This window comes from Acyrthosiphon pisum, chromosome A1 (assembly GCF_005508785.2).
Source record: "Acyrthosiphon pisum isolate AL4f chromosome A1, pea_aphid_22Mar2018_4r6ur, whole genome shotgun sequence".
NCBI classification, from domain to species: domain Eukaryota; kingdom Metazoa; phylum Arthropoda; class Insecta; order Hemiptera; family Aphididae; genus Acyrthosiphon; species Acyrthosiphon pisum.
The window spans coordinates 124,409,240-124,419,728 of NC_042494.1; the positions used below are offsets into that span (position 1 = coordinate 124,409,240).

The window sequence follows — 10,489 nt, forward strand, 5'->3', positions numbered from 1 at the left end:
TTGAATTTGAAGACGTTGATAACACAACCGAAGAAAATGATTTTCAGTAAGTACCTCACTACTATACTTTTGAGTTATAATAATTATGATATGTTTTGTGTAGTATAATTCAATAAAGTACCTCTTTGTAAGCTAATTAAAATTATGAACATTGTGCAGTTTATTTTGTTTCAAAATTGTTTTTATAAAATACTGAAGACATTTTAAACAGTTGGTGTAAATTAGGTGCGCTTTGTGGACAAATCTAACCGATGGTGAATTAAATACTGCATTTGTTGTACTTTGGTTTAAGTGTATTAACATAGACAAATTAGCTTGGGTACACATCTAAAATTCTAAACGGGAAAAAATCAATAACAATTCATATAAACAACACAGATTTTTTTATGGTCTAGTGAGTCTTTTCATATAAACTAATTTTAATATATCTGTGTAAGAATTCATAAATGACATCATGGGTATTCTTTTTTCATTGCTCAATTTTCTAGAGACCGGGGTTAATTCTTTATAATTTATTGGGAGAACCATGCTATCTAATAGTCAAAACCTTATTCGAAATAATTCAATGACGAGGGTGCATCGAAATAGCGGTGCAAAAAGCAACTGTTATTTTTAAATAGTAGATTTTATTACATTAAATAACTCCATAAATAAGTTGATGCAATCCTTGAAGAGATTTTTAAAGACTTATTGCTTATACATACAAAATTTAAAGATAATAAGAATGAAAATTGTTATTATAAAAATCATACATTCTTTGATAAGTTGAGAATAAAAAATACTCTGATCTAATTATATTGTTATTTATATTTTTAGTCAAAAAGTTAAACAAAAAGACAACACTGTTAAGAAGATTGCTATTTCGCAAATAAAACAACAAAATATTCATAAAAGAAATGAGAATGGAACTATTCAAATAAAGTAAGATGATGCTTATGACAAAATATTTTGTTTTATGTAAATTAAATAGTGTCAGTACCTAATAAATAGTTACAATTTACTACGTTTTATTCGGGTATTTAGATAATACTTCAATAAGATACTATCTTAATTTGTGTTCTTTCTCTCTAATTTATTTCATAGGTACCATTATAACGGAAGTCAGTATTGCTAACAGTTAATTTTACTTCGTAATAATTGTTTAACCACTAATCATAGTATTTAATGAACTCTTCATTAATGTCTGGTGATAATCTGAGATAGCTTTATTCTTTATGACTAGGGTTAGGATATTTATGCACTAAAAAATGTATGAATAAATATGCACTTATGCACTAAAATCCAGCTAAATATGCAAGAAAAATTTGTAAAAAGTAAGCAAATTATTAGACGAAAAATGAAATAAACATATAGCCAAATTGAAAAACCGAAAAAAATTAAATAAAATATAAAAAAAATTAAAAAGAGTTGCATTGGTTAATTAAAGTTTGTTTTAAATGTTCCGCTGTAAATCTTCGTCTGTTTGGTGCTAATACGTTTTTGAATCTATTAAACGATAAATCTCTATGTAAAAAATTGTATTTATTTAATTTATTATAAAACACAAAACGCGCAATATAAGTTACTCTACATCGGCCGTAGAGAAAATGGAAACTAACTATAAATTATTATACGTTTTGTTTAAATATCTGATAAAATTGTAATGGCTGGCAGTTTTAAGTTTTGAGTGTGACAATTGACGAGGCTTATTGAAAATTCTATTTAAGTAGGTACCATAAGTAACTATATAGGTGTAACAATAGTGAATTCTCAACAATAAATAAGTGATAATTTGTGAAATACAAATAATCAAACTTATATAAGATCTATGACACTTGTATAAATGCATTTTGAATTTATCTCTCTCAAGTACACCATGTGGTGACCAGAGTTCAATTAATTTCCTTTGTGAAATATAGATGCGTATGGCTGATAACTTGATGTTGAAATGTGTATAGTAGTTGACAAAATACCATATAATTGTAGAACAGTTATTTTAGTTTCTTAATTTCGTTAAAGGGCCTCGCTATGGCTATTATTTGGAGGGCAACATTTAGGCAATTTTTAATTAATTACAGTTTACAATAATATAAGTTTTAATTTTTACAAATCTGTACTATCTATAAACAATTTTCTGGCGAGTTCGGGTTTTTCAGAATTCTAAAATTCCGAAGGTCTTTTGAGCTAAAATTGATGGCTGTAGCGAGGTCCCCCACAGCTTATATTGTCACTAAAAGGATTTTGCACCTAGTGAGCTACTTATCTGCGGGCATGCCTGCCTAAATAAAATTATTGTCTCACTCCAAATGACCTTAACATCTGCTGCTTTATTTTATTTTACTTTTGTTAAGTAATAATTTAAAAGATATGTTGACTAGTTACTGAATTATTTGATAGTTTAAAAACTGGGCTATAGTTATTGATCTATTTTATGACAGTTATACAACAAATAATTATGTTTTTTGTTTCAGTTCATTTAATTCTAAAGAAAATATTGAGACTACTAATTTTTACAATGGAGTTGACCGTGTTGATGATATGGTACATAGTAACATTATTGAAATTGTGCCTAAAAGATCACAGTTAATGTTATCTGATATCAAACACCAAAAATCACATAAAAATAATTATGAAGAAATATTACACTTAACTAAGCAGAACAAGAAACCTAAATCGAAAAAAACTTTTGAGTGCAACTATTGTAATAAGATGTTTATAGTGAAATCAAATATAACAGCTCATATTAGAACTCACACCGGTGAAAAACCATACGCATGTGATTTGTGTGAAAAAACTTTTACTCAGAAAGTAAATATGATGTGTCATAGGAGAACACATACAGGAAATACACCTTATTTATGTCGAATTTGTAAAAGGACATTTATCACTAAGTCATTATTAGACTCCCATGAATGGACACACACTGGTGTTAAACCATTTAAGTGTGAAATTTGTGATAGTGAATTTTCTCGGAAATCAGGTTTAGTTTATCACCAAAACCACTGTCACACAGGTGAAAAACTTTTTAAGTGCAATGTTTGTGACAAAGCTTTTTACAGAAAAGCATTTATGAAAAATCATATGAAAGTCCATATTACTACGCAATTAGAAAAGTGCCATATTTGTGATAAAACATATTATCTTAAGTCAAGTTTACGAAGACATTTGTTGGTCCATTCTGGTGAAAAGATGTTTGAATGTGATATGTGTAAGATATCATTTTTTGAAAAAAAAAAACTAATTGATCATTTAAGATTACATGCTGGTGAGAAACCTTTTAAATGCATCGAGTGTAACGAAAGATTTGGGCAAAAAGCTGTTTTACAGTCACATATGAGAACTCACAGTACTGAACAAAAATATAAATGTGACACATGTGGAGTAGTCTTAAAACAAAAATTTAATTTAATTAAACACATAAAAACCCATCTTGCCTTCAAATCAAACTTTAGGTGTAAATTTTGTAAGACTAAATTATTACAAAAATCAACCTATATGTGTCATATGAAAATGCATTCTAAAAACAATTCTTATAAATGTAGTATATGTGGTGTTTCATATCCACAAAAAACCGACATGATTAAACATGAAAAGACTCATATGATTGAAAAGGCTCTACTAACTTGTAATGTATGTAATCAATCTTTTCCTTCAAAATTAAAACGTATAAATCACGAGAGAAAATTTCATACCGTACAATCATTTCATTGTCTTATCTGTTTTAAATTGTTTTTTGAAAAAAAGGATCTTACACTACATATTAAATTGCATATGAAGAATATGACATCTGAATGTTTGATTTGTAAAAAATCATTGCTACAAGTACCTGTTTCGGATAAAGTATTAAGAGATATAACTGGAAATAAAAAAAATATATGTGATGTGTGTTCTGTCATCTTCTAATCTATCAGATATGCAACTAGCTGGAACATATTATAAAGACAGTATACCGCCATTCCTGAAGTTTCTAGCCATATTGAAGTTCACTCTTTTAAATGGGACGGATTAAATAATTTATTTTTATGTACATTACATTTTTATTTTATATTTTAATCGTTTTTATTTTATTATTGTAATTTTTCAAATTTAATTTAAAATTGTTTTCAATAATTACTTACAGATGATTTGTGAACTGGGCGCTTTATAAATTGATGCGCCTATTAATTGAATTTACATGACAAATTACATTACATTAAAATTCAAGTTCTATTAATAACAATGATCTGAATGAATCTGTTTTAACATTATGATATTTAAATATATATATTTTAATTAAAATGAATTAATATAATTATTATACTATTGATAACATATGTTTTATGTTGTTATTATACTCTGTGATGGAAGTATTGTCTAATGAAAATATTGATGTGAGAGCTGGGAATAAGTAAAAAACAATTGTTTAAACACATTATTAAATTCAATAAGCTTATTAGCTTATTGACCAGCCCAGAGGCTTCTTTTTGAATTGCAAAATATTGACTGTGTAGTTGATGCAATGCCTATATAATGGTAATCACAAATCATAATACACTATTTGCGCTTTTGACAATTATTATTTTAAAATATATTGTCTAAGTACTTTTTTAATATTCTTAACAATATAAAAAATTTAGATGAACATCAAACAGTACAATAGTCTTTTTAGACGTACCTGAGTATATTTTTGCCCAAAAATCAAATGTTGATTAGTATTGATTTTGGCAACTGTTTAGCAAATCACTGCCAAAACATACACAAAACAGTTAACTCACTATTACGATGCCTCTGAAGACAACGATGAAGAAGAAAATTATTCCACAAGTCTACAAAAATTAATGAACTGAGGAAATGGACCTATCCAAACAAATAAAAAATTCACAACAACCATTGTTGCCAGATAATGATTGTTTCGATTAAACTATATTATATACCCTTAGTGATGGAAGAAAAATTAGTTGAAGATAGAGATACTTTCCTGTAGCTTGAAGATTACTCACCACTTTTATTCCAACATTAGAACTTTTTAATTCTGTTTATATACATGAATTGTCTATATACAATATTTTCGGTAATATTGTTATAGATTTTACACACTACAGAACAAAAATCATACGCACAATTGAATACTAAAATAATGTTATTGTATTTATTTTAAAATTGGTAGTTAAAAATTATAAGTCTAGCTACAAATTATTGATCTAACACTGGTAATTCTACAACTGACCGACTCTCCTTGTGTGTTATCTCGACCGTGCTCCATGTCACATACAAAAACTCTTATTCAGCGGATCCCACGGTCGTAGCGTCATCCAACACACTCTGTGTTTCGTAGTTACAACGAAATATGATATTACGTTTAATAAGTATTATTAATATTTATATTTATATAATTATATATGATATTCAGGAGTTCTTTACACCCCCCAGAAACCACAACAAATGATCACCATGTTTCACTATAGCCCAAAGTATCTGCAGAGTTTCAAATGTTCTGTTTTGTGGAGGTCAGTTCAGTTTAACAATAATATTAATAAAAAAAATTACAATAAAAAAAAAAAATAAATAAAATGAATCACACTTGGGTGTTTTCCTGAATACTGTTAAGCTTTACGGTTTCTGGTATTTCACGGTCGTATACTTTTATGGAAGCTTTTCTTAATCTAATACTTAGTATACTAATTATTGTTAGTATTGTTAAAATTATAAAAATTACAATTACATGAACTTTTAATGTTTAGAATCAGTGAAGGTTCTGTCGAAGACAGTGGGAGATTTCTTAACTCAACTGCTTTATCAGTCAGTTGGTTCAAATTTTCTATGATGATACCATTTTTATTTTGGTGGAGTGGCTGGGGAAACGGCATATGAGCAAAATACGTTTTTCGGTTTGAAGGGATTTTCCGGAAAATTTGCGAATGGTCGTACGAATTCGTACAGATTCCGTACTAAATAACTGCATAGAAAATTTGTAGAAATAAGTAGTTTTGGAAATTGGTGTGGTGGAGAAAGGTTTCTATAGCCCCTCATTCTAATTCTTGTATATCTTCAAGAATAAATTCGTACAAATTGAGTACAAAATATTGGCCAAAAAAAATTTGCAAAAACACAATGTGGTGGAGGGGGGGCTGGAGAATCGTACGTGATTACTCCACCGTAAAGCCTTTCACTTTTAAGTAATGAAGTTAGCGGTTTAGCGATCTGACCATAATTCAATATAAATTTTTTATAGTATCCAGAAAGTCCCAAAAACGATTTGATGCCTTTTATGTTTTGTGGTATATGAATGTTTTGAAAACATTCAACTATTATGGGGTCAGGCTTCACGCCTTCGTCAGTAATTCTATGCCCTAAATAAGTGGCTTTCTTTCTTAAAAACTCACACTTCAGGGGTTGCAATTGTAGATTGAATTGTCTGAGTCCTTTTAAAATGTCTGTAGGTTTTTGCGAATGGTCTGGCAAACCCTTAGCATAGGCAATGATATTATCAAGATACACGAACGCTTTTAACCCATTCAAGCCTGAAAGAACTTTGTTCATTAATCTCTGGGCGCCTTTTAAACCAAACGGTTTCCTCAGGAATTCAAAATGGCCTTTATCCGTAGAAAACCGTTGACTGAGTCGATTAAGAATATGATGTGTGTCAAATTGGTTTGCAGACATTGACATTGTACGTGATCCTATTCTATTTTCTGGTGAACTGTATTGTTTAAAATTTTTTGACAAATGAGACTGCGGCTGTTTTTAGACTTCCCACCGGGCGCCCGTTATCAGCTCCCGACTGTACGAAGTTTTTTTGATTTTGAGTTGATACATTGTTAGAGTAACCCAATCGTTTTGAATTTACGTATTTAATTTTTATGACCCGGTTTTTTATAGTACAGTAGACGCCGCTATTATAAGACTCACGGATATAAGGTTCAGTCGCTTATTAGACTCAAAATCGTCTGGAACGGTCCGGACGTATCCAAATACATTAAAAAAAAATCGGTTATAAGACTCAACACTTCGGTTATAAGACTCAAATTTCGTAAAATAAATAGTAGAAAATAAACTTTTTTGGTTATAATTTAGAAATAAATTGGTATTGAAAAATTAAATAATATTAGTGTTGATTATTTCTAGTTTCTGTTGGTACCTTATAACGTATAATAATTTTTATATGTAATATTTACCTATTATAATTTTAGTTTTTTTTTATCGGGATTATTAAATTTATTCAATAATAAAGTATATAATATGTAATATGTGTTAATGTATTAGAATCAAAGCAAAATATGTAGTGAAATAAAATTTATAAATACCTAATTAATTTTTTTTTTCCACTTCGCCTATAAGGTTCATTCGGTTATAAGACTCACTTTGTGCTGGTCCCAAAGTGAGTCTTATAAGCGGCGTCTACTGTATCTGTAAATTGTAAGTAATTGTGCTCACAGATGCGCTAGGCACAGTGCTTGATGATGCTCCGGACGATGACTTGGTTGTATTGATTTGAGACCTACAGTCTCGAGCCCAATGTCCCATTTTACCACAATGAAAACATGGCGTGCTAGGTTTTTTGGTACCGGTATTTCCATTTCCTTCGTAAAATCGTCTTGACTCTGCGTGTGACCTTCTTACTCTTTCTTTCTCTCATGCAGCATGAATTGCCTTTTCTAACATCAGAGGGTTGCGAGCTTTTATAAAATCTTTCAATTTTCCGGCACCTTCAATGAAAACCTGTATAGTCTGTGCTTGTAAGCTATTTTCTAATGCTGTAACCACCTCCGCTGATTTTCCGCTAGTTTCTTGCTCCAAGATGAGGGTTTGCAGGAACTTGATACGTGTAGAATACGCCATGACGACCTCTTCTGGTTTTTGTTTGCTTGAATATAGTTCCAAGTAGTGGTGGGTGGTTGTACTTTGAGGTTCCAACGAGGTTTTTAAAGTTTTCTTAAATTCACTCCATGTCTTAATCGAACAAAATTTAACTTCAGCCCGGGCCTTCCCCGTAAGCCGAATAATCATGCCTTGGAGTAGTCACTGCTTGGCTTTTTCGTTGGCGTACATAATTGCAAATTCACGTTGTTCTAAAAACAACTCGAGATCCTCTTGATTTTCCCCACTAAATGTAGCTGGTAATAACTTTAAGGGTGCTTCTAGTCCGATTTAGTCTATTGTTTGGTTAACGTTTTCTAACAAAGTCTCGTTGCTGCATATTACGTAAATTGACTGATTTATAAATAGGTTATCAACCGAAATTTCCACAACGAGTCGTTCAGAGCTGGGAATCTTTGGATCCGCAAAGCTAAACGGAAGATTAACTGTGGGGTAGGGACAGGATTTTCAGAAATTTCCCCACTATAATCCAGATCAAGAGTGAGGGACCTAACACTTTTATTTTCCGTATCACTCATCAAATATGTATTAAGTGATAGAGATCTATATTATGAAAAAAAAATAAAAAAAACTTGTACTGTTATCACTATTCGCGTTAAAAAAAATGTACAATAGATAATTTAAATTGCTATAGTATGTCAATAAATATTAAATAATATTCCGTTACTCACAATACCGCGAATTCTACTGATGATTCCATGATTGTTGTCATAGGAAGGTTCTAGAAAAGTCTGGTTGGCTATGATTGTTGTCAGTATCACGAATTGTAAACGAAGTATTTCCTTTTGGACAGCTCTTGTTGAATTTAAGTTCGCTTGCCCCAAAACAGCTGGCGCGGGGACCAATAAACAATTATTATTATTTATTGGTTTTCACTTCGATGAATAAATAATAGAGTAAAATGTATCATGTTATATCCCAAATACGTTACGGCGGCGCTGTCATGTTTACAAATGTCTTCTAACAAACACTATTTTGAAATGATCTTTTGATGTTAGACGCTATATATCATATCCCCTCATAGGTCCATGATATGACTATTTCTGGTATTGACATTTACCAAAACTACAATCGGGTGGGCAACAATGGAAGAATAACTATACTGTTCTGATTGAAAGTAATTGATAAACTAAATAAAGTAATGATTATTAATTATTACTAACAGGTACAAATATATTAAGTGCAGACCAATTATGCTATTATGAAAATTGGTTCATATTTTAAAACCAACCTATAACCTAAGCTAATTTTATAATTTATTTATTCTAAAAAAATTACCAAGTTTCAAAATATAAATAAGTATATATATGTACTTATTTATTTATCATTTAAAATTAAATTATTATAAAACCCCTCCTTTCACATTAAATTCCAGTCTACAGCACTCACCGGGTCACACCAGCCTACTACACCGCAAATTTGGATTCAAAAGTTATTGTATTCCAAGTAGTCATTACCATTCTATGTTATTACTAATTAATAATAAGTAATAACATTTTATCAAACTTAGGTAACAACACATGCAAATGTGTTTCCTTGAAAAATACAAATTTTACATTAGATTTTATAATCTTATGTATTAAATCTAAAATGTAAAAAGGATACAACAGTATTGTGTTTAATAACAGATTCAACGATGATTTCATAATAAGGATAATAGTTTATAAAAAAAGAACGACATTTAAACATTTTACAACACTACAATAAATTATATAGTTCAATAGTTCTTAAGATTTACATTTTTGTATTTATTACAAACAAATTTTATCTCCAATATTATTCTGCCTTCTTATAAATGATATTTCAGATGTTATTTCTCATTCTAAAATCCTATTATTAGCCGATGATGCAAAAATTTTCAAAAATATTACCTGCGTAAATGACGCGGTTGAACCTCAGTTAGATTTAAAAAATATGTACAAATGGTGCCAAAAAAATGCTATATATTACTTTTCCTTTAAAAAGACAGTCTATACAATTTAATTATTCTTTGGGTAATATACATTTATGAAGAGTCTCTACGGTACATGATCTTGGGGTAAAATTTATCTCCAAACTATCTTTCAAGGACCATCACGGGCGGATTTACCCACAGGCCACCAAGGCACTGGCCTAGGGCGCTATATTTTTTGGGGCGCAATTGTTTAGTTAATTTTTACTTTTTAGTTTTTCATAATTTCATAATTCTATTTACCTTAATTTATATTTTATATTATTTTTTTTCGTATACAACTTGCATGAAACTGGATAATGGCTCACGTAGTCACGTTGCAGTAACGTTTTAATTTATAAGCTATAATAACCTTGCCGTTTGAGTTTAATTCTGCAACCAGCGAGCGCCGCGTTGCGCCGCCACCGCTAGAGGTTCGACATCGACACTCGACAAGGCAGTTGCCGGCGTTGCCTGTCTTAATGTATAGGAGGTGGTATACGGGTATGCGGCTTACACACGTACAATATTGTGAGTGGCGCATGCGCAAAACGCCAGCCAAGGCAGTCAAATATACTGCCTCGGGCCGCCGGGTAGCATATAAGCATAGTGTACATTGTTAGAGAACTCAAAGGAAATACTGTTCTACGATTGGCTCTAATCCCAATGAGATAACGATTTCGCTATCAATTATCTGTTATCACGAAAATTATATTTCCAATA

General features: G+C 30.4%; 1 protein-coding gene across 1 annotated transcript; it reads left to right on the forward strand.

Moving 5' to 3' along the window:
• The first annotated feature begins 6 nt into the window (after positions 1–6).
• On the forward strand, positions 7–4,486 carry LOC115033006 (zinc finger protein OZF-like). Its single transcript, XM_029488225.1, has 3 exons — positions 7–46; positions 817–921; positions 2,451–4,486. Exon 3 carries the CDS (start codon positions 2,518–2,520, stop codon positions 3,880–3,882), a length of 1,365 nt encoding a protein of 454 aa, XP_029344085.1. The 5' UTR covers positions 7–46; positions 817–921; positions 2,451–2,517; the 3' UTR covers positions 3,883–4,486.
• Positions 4,487–10,489: the final 6,003 nt, after the last annotated feature.

Excerpts from the sequence above, each read along its gene's own strand:
- LOC115033006 (XM_029488225.1), top strand. The coding sequence starts at position 2,518 with ATGGTACATAGTAACATTATTGAAATTGTGCCTAAAAGATCACAGTTA.